General features: G+C 47.0%; 1 protein-coding gene across 2 annotated transcripts in view; it reads left to right on the top strand.

The window, feature by feature from the left end:
• LOC141265120 (ATP-binding cassette sub-family B member 5-like) overlaps positions 1 to 17,332 on the top strand; it is a 1,140,380-nt gene that overhangs the window by 217,647 nt on the left and 905,401 nt on the right. The window contains exon 27 of one of the 2 annotated variants that reach the window (XM_073677792.1): positions 2,650 to 2,796. The exons of the other annotated variant lie outside the window; for it this stretch is intronic. Within the exon in view, the coding sequence (XP_073533893.1) occupies positions 2,650 to 2,796 (147 nt within the window). The remainder of the gene's footprint in view (positions 1 to 2,649; positions 2,797 to 17,332) is intronic. 2 annotated transcript variants of the gene reach the window in all.

Below are 17,332 nucleotides of genomic sequence, written 5' to 3'. Positions count from 1 at the left end.
CTTTACTAGCTATTAAAATGTGGGACCCCAAAAAATATGATGTGGGGTCCCCCCTATTTTAATAGCTAGCAAAGGCTAGGCAGACAGCCGGGGGCTGATATTAATAGCCCAGGAATGGTGCCATGAATATTGGCCCCCTCCCAGGCTAGAAACACCAGCCGACAGCCGCCCTAGAAATGGCGCATCCATAGGATGCGCCAATTCTGCCACTTAGCCTCGCTCTTCCCACTGCCCTGTAGCGGTGGCAGTGGGGTAATAGGGCTGGGGTTGATGTCAGCTTATAATGCCAGCTGACATCAAGCCCAGGTTAGTAATGGAGAGGCGTCTATAAGACACCCCCAGTACTAACCCCATAGTCAAAGTTAAAAAAAAAACACAAACACCCAGCTGCCCCCAACCACCAGCTGCCTATTTGTACCTGGCCGGACACAACAATATAGGGAAGCCCTTTTTTTTTAAAATTATTTCATGAATTTCATGAAATAATTTAAAAAAAAATACGTGGGGCTTCGCCCTATTTTTGTGTCCAGCCAGGTACAGCAGGCATGAACGGGCTGCCCCCAACCACCAGCTGCCTATTTGTGCCTGGCCGGACAATACAATATAGGGAAACCCTTTTTTTTTTTATTGTTTCATGAATTTCATGAAATAACTTAAAAAAAGAATACGTGGGGCTTCGCCCTATTTTTGTGTCCAGCCAGGTACAACTAGGCAGCTGGGGGCTGGAATCCACAGCGCAGGGAGACCCAAGCTTTCTGGGCCCCCCCCGCTGCAAATTGCAGTCCGCAGCCACCCCAGAAAATGGCGCGTTCATAGAAGCGCCATCTTCAGGCGCTGTAACCAACTCATCCAGGGCCCTGGTGCGGTGGCTCACTGGGTAATAAAGGGGTTAGGGCCAGCTTGGTATTATCATCTGGCCCTAAGCCCGAAATTCATGGGGTCACGCCAATATTAGACATGACCGCCATGAATTTCTAGTAAAGTATTTAAAAAAAACACAACACCCAGAATAAAGTCCTTTAATTGAAATAAACACAATTTTTTAATGTTCTAAATTAAACCATACTTACCATCACGCCCATTCCAGCTGAAGCCAATGTCTTCTGCAATAAAAGTAAAATAATAAACCAACATCATCCTTACCTTTCCATGGTTCCCAGGATGGCTCCAGCTCTGCTACATTCACATGACAGGCTGGATCGCAGCAGAAAGCTGCCATCCAGCTGGCTATGCCGCAGGCACTGAGAAGCGCAGGCATCCTTGCGCTCCTCAGTGTCTGGCTGTGACGGCATCCAGATGAGCCGAGGTCATGTCCAATGAACTCGGCTCACCTCATGCACGTCACTGACAGTGTGGGAAAATTCTCCTGCGCTTGCAGTGAGCGTGAGAGAATTTCTGGGGCGGCTGACGGCTGGTGTTTCTAGCCTGGGAGGGGGCCAATGTTCATGGCACCCTTCCTGGGCTATTAATATCAGCCCCCAGCTGTCTGCCTAGCCTTTGCTAGCTATTAAAATAGGGGGGACCCCATGTCATTTTTTTGGGGTCCCCCATTTTCATAGCTAGTAAAAGCTAGGTATTCAGCTGGGGGCTGATTTTAGTAGCCTGGGAAGCTCTGTGGGTATTACCCCCTTCCCAGGCTTCAAACATCTGCCCCAGCCGTCTGCTTAACCTCCGCTAGAGACTAAAATTACGGGGAACCCCACGCCAATTTTTTTTTTTAATAAATCCTTTATTTTAACACTAAATGACAAGTACAGTAATCAACACTATCACTGTACTTCTTATATATGTGACTGACATGTTTCTATGTATCTAATCTATGTGTGATGCTCTATTCTTTCTGTTCTAAATTGTCGGGTACCAATGCTGAATTGCCGGCCAGCTTTTTTAAAGAGACGGTGCATGAAAACACTATTATTTTTTTTAATAAATCCTTTAACACTAAATGACAAGTACAGTAAGCAACACTGTCACTGTACTTCTTATATATGTGACTGACATGTTTCTGTCTATCTAATCTATGTGTGATGCTCTATTCTTTCTGTTCTAAATTGTCGGGTACCGGTGTATGCTGCTGCTGAATTGCCGGCTTTTCATGTAATACATTCTACATTATTCTTAGTTGTTTTCCTTCATGTAGAATTAACCTACAAGGAAAGAAAGGGTTTATTTTCATTCCGATATTTGTGTCCCATTGACTTGCATTGGTTTCTGGTATCGGAATCAGCGATATCCGATATTTTTTGGGTATCGGTCTGATCCAATCCGATCCAATATTTCCCGATATCGGAAGGAATCGCTCAACACTACTGACAACATGTATCCGAAATTCAAAGCTAAAAATTTTGTATTTATTTGTAGAAAATGATAAAGCGTCAAAATACTAAAAAATAAACAGTGCCTTCAGACTTCAAATTACTCACGTTTTAACTCAGGAACAGTGCAGAAATCAATATTTGGTGGACTAACCATGATTTTTAATCACAGCTTTCATGTGTCTTGCCATGCTTTCCACCAGTCTTTCCATGCTTTCCAATAGAAAACTGTTCAGTGGTCCCTTAATTTTTGCCAGAGCTGTATATGTTGTCTCTCGTCTGCCATATCACGTCTGCATTAAGTTTTCCATAAATATCTGTTTCCTACCCATAGAAATATAACACATCAGTTGGAGGTAAAGGCACTCAGCTCTCTGGGGGTCAGAAGCAAAGGATTGCTATTGCCCGAGCACTTATACGTTCACCAAAAATTCTGCTGCTTGATGAAGCCACCTCAGCGCTAGATAATGAAAGCGAAAAGGTAAAATGTGCTGATAATTCCATCCCTTTCTTCTCTAATATACAAATAGTACAGTTACTACAACTATTTATCAGAATTTATTATGCTGAATTAGTAAAGATTAACATATGTAGCACAAGGCCTACCTGGAAGTAGTGGACCCTCTCGGTTTACAATAGACTTGATGTGGGTTGCACTTGGGTTCAGAGTCTAAGGGATTCTTTAGATGGAGATGTGGACTTCACGGCAAAGCTGGACCGGCGTCAGCACCCAGCGCACCCGGGAAAGTGCCAGGGCACTGAGCACGTGGGGGGGCCCTCTCGCTGTAGGGCACCCTAACGCGCTATGGAGCCTGTGAGCAGAAAAGTCCAGTGCCAGCACCCGTGAGTAGGTTCCCCCCCTCACCCTCCCGCTTGCTCAGGGGCCCCGGCTGGCACAATACTTACCTCTCCTCGTTCCCCGCAGCTCTGGCATCTTCCGCGTCTCCTGACTGTAACGTCTCAGGTCAGAGGGCATGATGACGTCTTTCCAGAGCGCCCTCTGCTGAGCAGTCACAGCGCAGAGAGCGGGAAGATGGCGACGCTGAGAAGTCCGTAGCAGAGCAGCGGCAGCAGAAGACGTGAGGTGAGTATTTGATTTTACTTTTTTATGTATGAAAGCATGGGGCAATATATGGGGGCCATACAGCATATGGAAGGCTATACAGCATTTGGAGGCCATACAGCATGGACCAATATATGGGAGCAATACAACCTTCAGAATTATAAGAGGGCCCATACAGCATCTGTGGGCCCATACATACTATGGGGGCTATACAGCATATGGGGGCCCATACAGCACATAGGGGCCACACAGCATGGAGCAATATATGGGGACCATAAAGCCTGCAGCATTATATGGGGCCCATACAGATATATATGGCGGCCATGTAGCATGGATCATTATATGGCGCCCATGCTGCATTATATAGGGGCCAGTATTCTGCATGCAGCTTTATATGGGGGCCAGTATTCTGCATCGAGCAATATATGGGGGTCAGTATTCGGCATGGAACATTATATGGGGCCAAGTATTCTCCATGGAGCATTGTATGGGGGCCAGTATTCTGGATGGAGCATTATATGAGAGCCAGTATCCAGTATGGAGCATTATATGGGGGCCAGTATCCGGTATGGAGTATTATATGGGGGCCAGTATCCTGTATGGAGCATTATATGGGGGCCAGTATCCTGTATGGAGCATTATATGGGGGCCAGTATCTTGTATGGAGCATTATATGGGGGCCAGTATCCTGTATGGAGCATTATATGGATGCCACTATTCTGTATGGAGCATTATATGGGGCCCATCCTGCATGGAGCATTATATGGGGGTCAGTATCCTGTATGGAGCATTATATGGAGGCCAGTATCCTGTATCCAGCATTATATGGGGGCCACTATTTTGTATCGAACATTATATGGGGTCCATTCTGTATGGAGCATTATATGGAGCCAAGTATTCTGCATGGAGCATTGTATGGGAGTCAGTATTCTGGGTGGAGCATTATATGAGAGCCAGTATCCAGTATAAAGCATTATATGGGGGCCACTATCCGGTATGGAGTTTTATATGGGGGCCAGTATCCTGTATGGAGCATTATATGGGGGCCAGTATCTTGTATGGAGCATTATATGGGGGCCAGTATCCTGTATGGAGCATTATATGGATGCCACTATTCTGTATGGAGCATTATATCGGGCCCATCCTGCATGGAGCATTATATGGGGGTCAGTATCCTGTATGGAGCATTTTATGGGGCCAGTATCCTGTATCCAGCATTATATGGGGTCCATTCTGTATGGCCCATTATATTGGGACCATAATACTGTATGGAGGACTATACTGTCCAGTCTGCACTGTGCGCTGTGAGGATTCACCAATTTCTGAGATGTTGTAGAATTCACAATAGATATAACTCATGTAATGTAAGAAGTAAGTGAAATCTTTGGCTTTGTACTATATATATATATATATATATATATATATATAATAATATATATATATATATATATATATATATATATATATATATATATATATATACTGTACATATATATATATATATTTGTCTGCCGTATCTGTACATCATGAATTTTGGTATGTGTTAAAGGGGCCCACTGAGACTATTTTGCCCGGGGCCCACGAAAACCTGGAGCTGGCCCTGCAGCAGAGAATCCTCAGTTCACTTTCACCAGAGAAGTCCTTATTGGGCAAAGCAACTTGTAGATGGTCAAAAGACTTCAATTTACTGTTCAGGGTAGTAATGGTATCTGTGTACTGTCTGTGATTTTCACAGATCCAGACTTGTATTGTTACCTTTCAACCGTGATACAGGAATAAAAAAAAACTGTCTCCGTTATTTTTGCATGGACACAGAGTACTCAAAAAAAAGAAAAGGAAAATGTACATGTGAATAGTTCCATGGATTATAATGGGTACCTGTTCTGTCAGTGAAAAACACTGAAAGAACATGTACGTACACCGCAGACGTCTGGGTGAGGCTTAAGGTTATGTTCACACATAGCTCCCAACTGTCCCGTATTCTGCGGGACTGTCCCAATTTCAGGGCTCAGTCCCACATCCCAGCTGTTCTCCCGGGTTCTATTTATACTCACCTCTCATTGCTCTGTTAGCTCCTCCTCAGGGGGTGAGGCTGCTCGCTAGTCAGTGAGTAAATTAAACTACATTACACTCACCTTTTTTTTCTCCTGTGATGCCATCGTGCTGGGACTCAAACTGGGAACTCAGTATCCAGAGACTGCAGCTCTAACCACTGAGCTACAGCATTCAATGCTAAACATAGGAGGATTTAGTTAACTTGACTCTGCAATGCAATCAATGAATCTAGCAGCAGAGTATACATCTCCATAGAAATACATTGTGTATAACACAGCTGAAGAAAATTTTTTTTTTGATAATATAAACAAAAGTAGTAAATTTGTGGACAATTACAATTTTTTTTTTTTTGCTGAGTCCCTGGTCTTCAAACCACAACCTGAAAACATTACTGACACGGGAAACACTTATCTTGCTGAGCCACCAGCTCTAGTGAAATCATTTCTAGAATTCTGTCTACTTGACCTGTACTGCAGGCTTTGACTATAGGCCTATTGTACTGATCTAAATACACTGCTGGATACTATATATTTAATTTTATTTTACAGGGAGAATAAGAGATTTTTTTCAGCCTATTAAATTGCTAAAAAAAATAAAAAAAACCCATTTAATAATGAAAAAAATTGTCATTTTAATGCGTTTTGTAAAAAAATAATGAACATCACAAATCAGCAAAATAGCATGGACATATTTGGTGTCCCTGTAATCATAACGACCCACAGAACACAGCGATCAGATTATTTACGGGGATCACTAAAAGGTGTAAAAAAAATGGTGTGATTGATATTTTTCTTTATTAAGCCCATAAAAAATGTAATAAAACTGTAATGCCGAGGCCATGTTCACATGTAGCGTTAATGCCGCGTTCTTTTTGCTGCTTTTTTTCTGCAGGTGTACGCATCACACGACGCAGTAACAGTCTTCTCTGATTATTGGTGTATGCTGCATTTCTTTTATGTGTTTTCCTGCTTATTTGATGCGATTTTGGGGGAGATATGAAGAAGAGTTTTTAACTCTTTTTAATAGTACTGAAAAGCTTTGATTTTGCACTTAAAAATGCAGTGGCGTTTTTTTCTCCATGCGTTTCTTTCAGAAGAAGCCTATAGAGAAAATGCACCAAAACAGCAGAGTAGTGATGAGCGAGCGTGTATTGACAACCCTTTCTGTAAGCACGCTCGGGTGTTCACCGAGTATTTTCGGCGTGCTCGGCATCTATGTTTGAGCCGCCGCGGATGCATGTGTCACTAACATAAATATCGAGCGTGCTTGCCGAAAGGGTTAACAATACACGCTCGCTCATCACTACCACAGAGTTCAGCAGCATCTTCAGACGCGTCTATGTGGAGCCTAAAAAAACACAGATACTTCATTAAGTGCAAAATCAAAGCTTTTCTGTACTATAAAAAGCACCTCAAAAACGCAGCTTCACATCTGCACCAGAAACACATCAAATAAGGGGGAGAAGATTGTTCTTGTGGAGTTTGATGTGGACATCTGCTAAAAACAAAGAACACAATATTTCTGCACTATGTAAACACGGCCTTACAGACACAAAAAAAGCCGGATGTCGTATAGTGAAGCTACATAACTATAAGAAAGTTCTGGCGGTTCAGACTCTGAATGAAGGAACAAAAAATAATCTACAGGTCCCAACTAGAGATGAGCTGGACACACATTTGACGTCGCGCTGCCCTGAAAGATAAGAGATTCGCTGCCTCCCGTCTAGTGATGAGCGAGCACTAAAATGCTCGGGTACTCGTTGCTCGGGTCGAGCAAATTGGAATACTCGGGTGCTCGACCCGAGCAACGAGCCCAATGTAAATCTATGGGAAACTCGAGCATTTTTCAGGCGGCTCCCCCCGGCGGTCTGCAGAGGGCCTAAAAATTGCCCAAATCAATGGGAACAGTGCTTACATGACATGGCAACAGCATGGGGAAGACCCCTGGAAGCATCTCTGACTCCCAGATCACTGCTGTCAGCAACGTGGTCAGAGTATTACGCCACTTTTACGGACTCACAATAAAACATACAAAAATGAAACCCAAATGGATTTTCCTGGGAAATATGTTAAGGAACATCCTTTCCAGGGTAAAGACTTGTATATAAGGCAAATAAATAACCAAAAACAAAAATAATTCTCCACAACTTGGGCTATGTTCACACGTAGCGTTTTTGATGCGTTTTTGCACTTTTGAATTGCTTTCAACCAAGACAAATGCATTCACCAGGAAATGACATTTTACAACCTTATCTGGCCATGTGGTGTTTGAGCCATCATCAGACACATGCATACAGTGCTGAAAAGACATGGGAACAGCATGGGGAAGACCTCTGGAAGCATCTCTGGCTCCCAGGTCACTGCCTAAAAGTGTGCCTATCATAAGTGATCTTTTGCGCATGCGAAAATGCCTCCTGCCATGCACATGTCGTTGCAGACTTGCAACAATCACTGCCACGTCCTTGTCCCACTGCAGCATTCAATTGTCCCTACCCCATTCCTTGGAATGCAAGCGCAAGTATGCAGGCTGCCACCCACCCACCCACAGGCTGCAATACTGTACTGCCAAATTTTTGACAGCTGCTTGCACTTGAAATGTGGCCTTTTAGGCTCATGGAGGTGGAAGCTTTTCACAACCTCATGCCGGCGGCGGCCGGGTGTCCATACTCGGTCCCCAGCCACCACTATATTTCCCGGTATCGCCTCCACCTTCCACAAGCACTGGTCCCACATTACCCGTGCCCTCCCAAGTACACTTACTGGGAAGGACCGCCTAACCACAAACACGTTGACAGGTGAATGTGGCCAGGGACGGTACGGAGCCATCCACAACTTTTTTTGCTAAGAGTTGTATTTAGCTCGGTGAAAGGACTGGCATAGAGGGAAACCGTATGTACCCTGCATGTCATGTCTCCCAGGAAGTCCTGTAATTGAGCTTGTTGCAGAAGCAATGGCAGCCCGTCCAACATCAACTCGCACTTGTCGGTGGTGCTTTGACACACACACATCTTTCTTTGCGCATTTAATTTCTTGAATACAGAGTTGGACAATGGCCTGATCTGTAATGCGTTTTGAGAAATAACATGCATAAGCATGGCTGATCCACATTAAAAAAGCAGCCATAGAGTGTCCGGGAACCTTCCCCCACACTTTTCATAGCCAGGGCTGCTTTTCGGCAGGGTTGGACAGGCCCACCAAAGAACCGGAGACTCCTCCGGCGGGCCCTGGCTTCTCCTTCAGTAGAGTTCAGTAGTGTTGAGGTGAGGCCATGATGATGATAGAGGCCATCATGTGCTTAGTTTTCTGTTGCTTGGAATGCAAGTACAAGTATGCAGCCAGCCACCCACCCACATGCCGCAACACTAAACTGCCAGATTTTTGGGCAGCTCTTTGCACTTGAAATATGGCCTTTTAAGCTCGTGGAGGTGGAAGCTTTTCACAACCTCATGCCGGCGGCGGCCGGGTGTTCATACTCGGTCCCCAGCCACCACTATATTTCCCGGTATCGCCTCCGCCTTCCAAAAGCACGGGTCCCACAACATTACTCATGCCCTCCCCAGTGCACTTACTGGGAAGGACCGCCTAACCACAAACACGTGGACAGGTGAATGTGGCCAGGGACGATACGGAGCCAGTCCACAACTTTTTTTGCTGAGAGTTGTATTTAGCTCGGTTAAAGGACTGGCATAGATGGAAACCGTATCTACCCTGCGTGTCATTTCTCCCAGGAAGTCCTCTAAAGCTGCTTGCACTTGAAATGTGGCCTAAACATTACTGCTGGTACTTTTCTCTGGGAATTTGCTTGCCTCCTACCAGCCTGGAATATTTCCAGCAAACTATGGTACGACTCCATGGTATTAGCACTGCCCCCAGTACCAGTAGCGAAGCCATCCCCAATTTCCTTCTCAGGAATTTTATTTGGTAGACTGAGTGGCTGCCCAAATACATTAGTTTCTCACAAAGAAGCTGAAGATAGAGTGGCAGTAGGTGCAAGTTTCTCCAGCCTGTTAAATATTAGAGGGTGAACAGCAGCATGTTGGATCAGTGGTTAGCACTGAAGCCTTGCAGCGCTGGGATCCTGGGTTCAAATCCCAGCAAGGACAACATCTGCAAGTACTTTGTATGTTCTCCCCATGTTTGCATGTGTTTCCTCCTCAGTAAAAAAGCAGCCATAGAGCGTCTGGGAACCTTCCCACACACTTTTCTTAGCCAGGACTGCTTCTCGGCAGGGTTGGACTGTCCCACCAGAGAATCCTCTGGTGTGCCTTGGCTTCTACCTCAGGAGAGTTCATGATAGCGCTAACTTTGCAGCTGCTATGGGGCTCCTGAGCGGGTGAGAAAGGTTAGACCTCATAATCAAATCCTCTGGTGGGCACAATGTTTTTCAATATGAAACAGCTTCTCAGTGGGAGTTGTATTTCACCACAGCCATATTCTTTAGCTCAGTGAAAGGACTGGCATAGAGGGAAACCGTATCTACCCCAGCTGTTATTTCTCCGTCACCAGGTTCCACCCAATGTCACACATGACCATGCCTGGCTGTATGTTCAGCGGTGAGAGCCACAGATCAGGCTGCTGTATTACAGCTTTCAACAACTCTGCAGCGCTGCGCGGTTTGTCAATCAAGCATTAAGCATGTTATCTTCAGCACAGCCTGTTGCCGCTTGGCCAAGGCAGTGCTGCAGTGCTGTCAGCTTGTTACTGATGTGGTCATTTCGGAGATGGAGGAGGAGGTGCATGAGCTGAACAATGTGATTACATTGAGGTTAAATTGGTGACGCTGTTTTTTATACTAAAGAAAGATCCTATTGTTTTGTTTTTTTTACGTTATTTTTTAAGACAAATGCATTCACCGGGAAATGTTATTTTAACATTTTACAACCTTATCCGGCAATGTGGTGTGTGACACATCATCAGACACATCCTTTTTTATTTATGATGAAGGGACTCTGAAAGTCATAAAGCTTATTTTTATAGGAACATCAGATTGCCCTTACTATACTTAAAAGGCCAGCAGTCGGCCCAAGCTATTGTTAGAGAGCCATCAGCCGGCTATGCTTTGTTGTTCCCATTATTAACAACTGGGTCTCCTATACTGTTATTGCGTATCCAGTGACTGCAAGGGCTGCCAAAAATTGGGACACAACCCAATACCCCTTTGAAGAGTCATAGAGGAGGGTCTCAGTAAAAAAAATGTTCCCATTATAAAGGAGCTGGTTTCCTATAGTGGTAATGCCCATACTGTGACTGCAAGGGCTGCCAAAATTTGGGAAAAACCCCACTAAGAATTTAAAGACACATAGAGCAGGGCCACAGTAACAAATACGACATGTTTCCATTAGAAAGGAGAGAGTCTGTTATACAGTTATAGGGTATGCTGTGACTGCAAGGGCTGCCAAAATTTGGGAAAAACCCCACTAACAATTTAAAGACACATAGAGCAGGGCCACAGTAATAAGGTACGACATGTTCCCATTAAAAAGGAGAGGGTCTGCTATACAGTTATAGGGTATGCAGTGAGTCCAACGGCTGACCAATTTTAGGAAAAGCCCCACTAAGAATTTAAAAACACACAGAGCAGGGCCACAGTAACAAGGTACGACATGTTCCCATTAGAAAGGAGAGGGTCTGCTATACTGTTATAGGGTATGCAGTGAGTACAACGGCTGACCAATTTTAGGAAAAACACCACTAAGAGTTTAAAGACACATAGAGCAGGGCCACCGTAACAAAGTACGACATGTTCCCATTAGAAAGGAGAGGTTCTGCTACACAGTTATAGGGTATGCAGTGAGTCCAACGGCTGGAAGAGATGTGGGGGAGGGCCTCATAAAAAAATGTTCCCATTAGAAAGGAGCGGGCCTCCAATACTTGTAATGCCCATGCACTAAGTGTATGGGCAGACAAACATTTACCCCTGGGGGTATACATGAACATACTGTCTAAAAAAAATTTTTTACGGGCATCATAAACACCCTTTAAAAAAATTATGTGGGTATTGCATCACGGACCACGGTCACCCTGGTGATATGGTGGAGTATGAGGAGAAGGAGGAGGACAAGAGCAAATAGCCAAAATCAGGAAGCGTATATGTGGCGCCCCTGAGGGTTCAGTCGCCACAGAGGTACTGCACCTCACCCAGAGGTGTGGTGCCTCCTTCTCTCAGGTAAGGAGGGAGTGCTGCCCGGAACCCCAACACCCGCATTCAACACTACACTGCTCCAGGCCGGCTGGAAGGGCAAGATGCATTGTGTTTTCCTACTGAGCCCTGTCCCAGGCTGAAGTGGTGGGAACCAAAGGTAGGGGGAACCAGTAGTGGGTGTGGGTGGAGGAAGTAGGGTAGGGAGCACCATAGTAAGAGGTATATAAAGGGAGGCCATCTTAGGGTGGCAGGACAGAAGGAGGTTGGAGAGTGAGGACAGTCAGTCAGGGAGCAGAGTCTCGTCAGGAGCTCTGCTCCACAAGTGGGGCCTAGTGATAGAGGCCCAGGAGAGGTGCAGAGGAGAAAGGCTCCGTTCTATAGAAGGGATCCCAGGGGGTACAGCGAGTGCAGGACGGCACCTGTACGCCCCAAATCTGCCAGGTGTCAGAGGGATCAGGCCGCAAGAAGGGGACCGGCCCCTGGACCAGCCGTGTTACTCCAGGTCTCGGCTGGAAAAACCGGAGGCTTCTGACTTTTATAGTGCAGTTGCCACAGCCTCATCCTAGTCACTGTGAGGGTCAAGTAGGTCCGGGAACTCCAGGTTGCCCAGAGGGACTTCAGAGCACCCGAGCGGGATTGTGAGTGGGGAAGCACAGGGCAGGAGGGAGAGGACCCAGCGTGAGAAGTCGGTCTAGTAAGGAACATAAAGAAAGCGGGGTTCTGTCAAGCACTCCTGACACATCTGAGGAAGAGCTGAACCCCCGGTCTGATGAACGCAGCGCTACGTAGGAGGCTGACACCCGTACAGTGCACCTGTGGAACTTGCATAAGAACTGTGAGTAAAAACTTGGATGACTGCACTGCACTGCCTCCGTCAATTATTTCAGCTGCGCCATCTCTCCCTCTGCACTACAAGTCCCAGCATCACCACCCACCATCAAACTCCACACTGCCCTGAGGCCCGCTCCATCTGTGGGGAGCTGTTCCATCCTAGCTGCCTATGAACTGCCTCAGAGGTCTGCAGTAGCTCTGGTACAAATTACCAGAAACCACTGATGGCGTCACGAACTCTATAAATCCCCTATAAATAGAAAGCCCCTTTTTATTGACCGCCCTGGGTCACGGACCGGGTCACCGCCACTGTGATATCACCCCCTGCATCTATCGGCCCAGCACCGAGTACCCCACGGCACAGGGGTCGCGTCATATACCCATGTGTGGGTGTGAAAAGGTGCATGGGAATATACCTCCCAAGAAAAGACACTGTATTTGAGTTGATGTTACGCTGCTATCATTTGGTGGTGTTGAGAAGTCTGGCCCAATCCAGCCCTTGTTCATTTTTATAAGAGTCAGCCTGTCAGCATTTTCAGTTGACAGGCGGATGTGATTATCAGTTATAATTCCACCAGCGGCACTAAAAACCCGCTCTGATAAAACGCTGGCTGCAAGACAGGCCAGGACCTCCAAGGCATAGAGAGCCAGTTCATTCCACGTATCCAGCTTGGATACCCAATAATTATAAGGCACAGAGGAATCACGGAGGACGTTGCCACGGTCAGCAAGGTACTCCCTCAGCATGTTCCCAAACTTTGCACTCCTTGTGAGAGTACCCCGCGCCTCAAGGCCTGTGCGATGGGAGGGTCTGAGAGAAATCCCAGTACTTTAACAGTGTTCCCCTGCCTCTGCTGGATTGAAGTTGTGTCTCTCTCGCCTGTACTCCTTGGTTGTCCAACAAAGTGTGCCCTCTGCCGCCAGCATTTTCAGATGGGAATTTTTTTAATAGTTCTGCAACAAGGGCCTTCTGGTACTGCCCCATTTTTGTAGACCTGTCCGCCTCAGGAATAAGAGATATAAAGTTCTCCTTGTAGCGTGGGTCTAGAAGTGATCACCAACCAGTAATGACTGTCACCCAAAATTTTGAGAACGCGAGGGTCATGGGAAAGGCAGCATAACATAAACTCAGCCATGCGTGCCAGACTACTAACAGGCAATACTTCCATGTCCTCACCAAGAGGATGACTGACCATGCTCTCCTCCTCCTCCTCCTCTCTGTCCTCTGACCATCCACGCTGAACAGACAGTATGATAGCTGTGCAGGTAGTACCGTCTATAGTGCATGAAACTAGCTCCTGTCCTTCCTCCTCCTCCTCCTGTTCCTCATTGTCACCCAATGCACGTTGGGATGAGATGAGGCTTGGCTGTTTCTAATCACCCTATATGGTTCCTTGCTCCATCTCATCGTGCTCCGCCTGCAATGAATCCTCTTTGATTGTGAGCAGAGAGCATTTCAGAAGACAGAGAAGCGGGATGGTGATGCTAACTATGGCATCATCGCCGCTCACCATCTTGGTGGAGTCCTCAAAGTTTTGTAGGATGGTTCATATGTCTGACATCCATGTCCAATCCTGAGGTCTTATGTGTGGAGTCTGAACTGAATACCGACGGCCTTGTTGATGCTGGTACTCAACAACTGCCCTCTTCTGCTCAAAAATCCTTCCCAACATCTGCAGTGTAGAATTCCAACGCGTGGGGACATCACACACCAGTCTGTGAGCCAGAAGCAGCAAACGCTGGTGAAACACTGGAAGGGCGGCGGAAGCTGTAGCTGAGTTTCTAAAATGGCCACATAGGCGGCGTACTTTAATAAGCAAATCCGGAAGCTCCGGGTAGGATTTGAACAATGACTGAACCATGAGGTTAAGCACATGGGCCAGGCATGGTACGTGTGTGAGCTCGCCTTGCCTCAGAGCCGCCACCAGGTTCAGGCCATTGTCACACACGACCATGCCTGGCTGTAGGTTCAGCGTTGTGAGCCACAGATCTGCCTGCTCTTTCAGAGCTGTCCACAACTCTTCAGCATTGTGCGGTTTGTCACCTAAGCATATTAGCTTCAGCACAGCCTGTTGCCGCTTGGCTGAGGCCGTGCTGCAGTGCTTCCAGCTTGTGACTGATGTGGTCATTTCGGAGATGAAGGCTGAAGAGGAGGAGGACCCTGAGGAGGATGAGCTGCAGGAGCTGTAGACCATGGGGGCAACCCTAATTGACCTAGGGCCCGCAATCCTTGGCATCGGGAGGACGTGTTCTGTCCCAAGGTCCGACTGGGTCCCGGCTTCCACTATGTTAACCCAGTGTGCCGTCAGTGAAATGTACCGTCCCTGCCCACAAGCACTTGTCCACGTGTCCGTGGGTAGGTGGACTTTACCGGTAACTGCGTTGTTGAGAGCACGGCTAATGTTTTGGGACACGTGCTTGTGTAATGCGGGGATGGCACACCGGGAGAAATAGTGGCGGCTGGGGACCGAGTACCGAGTGACGGCCGCCGCCATCAGGTTGCGGAATGCTTCTGTCTCCATGAGCCTAAAAGGCAACATTTCGAGTGCAAGCAGTCGTGAAATGTCAGAATTTAGTAGTGTGGCCTGTGGGGCGTTGGCTGCATATTTGCACTTGCGTTCCAAGGACTGGGGTATGGACAACTGAACGCTGCGCTGGGAAAAGGACATGGACTTGCTTCCTGATGCTGCTACTTGAGAGTGTGCAACGACAGGTGCAGGGCAGGAGGCGTCTTCACATGCACCATGGACTGGGGATTAGCTTGCATGCACAACAGCGAAAGAAGCAATGGTGTCACCCGCAGACACTGTTCCTAGACCCTGGGGTACGGCCCACAAAGTCGTGTGCTTTGCTGACATGTGCCTGATCATGCTGGTGGTGGTCAGGCTGGTCGTTTTGCCACCCCTGCTGATGCTGGCCTGGCAGGTGGTGCAAATGGCCTTTTTGGGGTTATTGGCAGAGTCTTTAAAAAACAACCAGACTCTGGAAGACCTAACAGTTGTACTGGCAACTTCCTTCGTGTTGGTGTTACGGGAATGGTTGCCTGCCTTCTGTCTACGACCACCACACTGCTTCTTCCTGCCTGTTTGGGTGCTCTGCCTCCCTCCCCCTGTGTGCTGCTGTCCTCGCTCTGCATGTCCGCCTGCCAGGTTGGGTCAGTTACAATATCATCCAACACCTCGTCTTCCACTTCCGCACCCTGGTCCTCCTCCTGACTTTCTGGCAATTGTGTCTCATAATCGTCCACCTCTTGTGACACTTTCCCACCATCACCTTCGTGTGTCTGTGGCTGCTCAAATATTTGGGCATCACTACACGCAATCTCCTCTTGCCCCACTTCAAGTGGACAGGGCGAGAGGCCCGAATCTATAAATGGAAAAGTGAACAGCTCTTCAGAGTGTCCAAGTGCGGGATCAGTTGTCTCTGGTACTCTGGGACAGGAAGGTCAGGCGAGAAGATGTGGGTGTTTGTTGTGGCACAATTTCGGCTTGCCCATGGCCTTGTCCTCGGCCTCTACATGCACCATTACCATCACTTCCAGTTTCCTGTCCGTTGCCATGTGCCTTGGCCATTTTAAATGGAGGACAGTATTTTCCACGCTCACTACAAATGACTGAGTTTGGAGCGAACTTATATGTGATCCGTGTGATAGAGAAAAGAGAGTTTTAAATACCTGGCCTGTAGGTAAGTAGTTTGAACAGCAAACTGCGGTGAATTGCTTCAATGACACACTAAAGGAAATTTTTAATGGAGGCCAGAAATGGCAGTATTTTCTGACAACGTATATGTGATCCGTTTGTCGGAGAAAACACAGTTTTAAATAGCTGGATTTCTAGCGCTCTAATATGGAAAGGTTCTGCAGTGCCAACAAGCAAATGGCGCAGAAAAAATGGTGTTCTCTGGATTGCTTTTTAAGTAAATAATGAGGATTAAGATCCAAAGAAAAGTATTCCTGGCCCCTGAGACATGGGCCTTTGTATAGAAATATCTAACAGCAGCAGAAGGCAGAATTGGAATGGAGCCTTTTGTGCTATATGCACTGCAGTCTGCTATATACACCGCCTGCCTATACTCCCTGCCTGCCTAATATCTCTGCAGATGGATTAGTCCTCAGAAGGACTGTTTGTTAAGATGGATATGTGTAATGTACGGTTTTTCTCCCTACACTACCTAATACACGATCAAATCTCTCCCTGACACAGCAGCAGCTCTCCCTACACTGTCTGATCTGGAGTGACTGTGACGAGCATGGCGGCGCCAGGTCTGATATAGACCTGATGACGCTGTGCGGCCTGCCAATCACTGTAATGCCCACAACCAACATGGCTACGGCATTACAGTGCATGGCAGGCAATCCCTGCATGTTCATTGGCTCTCTAAAGAGCGCCAAACATGCAGGGAAGGGGACCCGAGTTCCCAACCGAGCAACCAGGAAATACTCGGCGAGCGCCGAGCATCTCGAGCAGTGAGATGCTCGGGCGAGCAGCGAACAGTAGCGAGCATGCTCGCTCATCACTACTTCCGTAGAGCCGCCAAGTAGCACTGACCTGGACACCTGCCTGGAATCCATCCGCTCATCTCTAGTCCCAACTGTCCGGGATACAATGGACAGTCCTGGATTTGGATCTACATCCTGCAGTTCCGGGTGTCTGCTGAATTACCAGCGGCCCTCTGACAACTTCTCCAGCCAGAGGAGAAAGATAATGGTAAACGGGTGTGGATTGGGGTGTGACCAGGGGCGTGGCCAAAATTTGCCACGGTGTGCTAGTGCAGCTGATTATAATGATGCAGATTGAGTCTCAGTGTTCTCTGTTGTGCATTATTTTCACCTGTATACACCTAGTTGAAGTGGACAGAAAGATGTAGTTAAATACGTCCGGTTGTCTATTTCCGCTTTCAGTCTTATTGTCGTTTTTGCGGAAGCAGT

Source organism: Phyllobates terribilis, unplaced genomic scaffold, assembly GCF_046119375.1.
Source record: "Phyllobates terribilis strain yellow unplaced genomic scaffold, ASM4611937v1 Scaffold_4__5_contigs__length_816908805, whole genome shotgun sequence".
Classification (NCBI taxonomy): Eukaryota; Metazoa; Chordata; class Amphibia; order Anura; family Dendrobatidae; genus Phyllobates; species Phyllobates terribilis.
The sequence above is the reverse complement of the archived record's forward strand: the minus strand, read 5'-3'. Positions and strand labels throughout refer to the sequence as shown.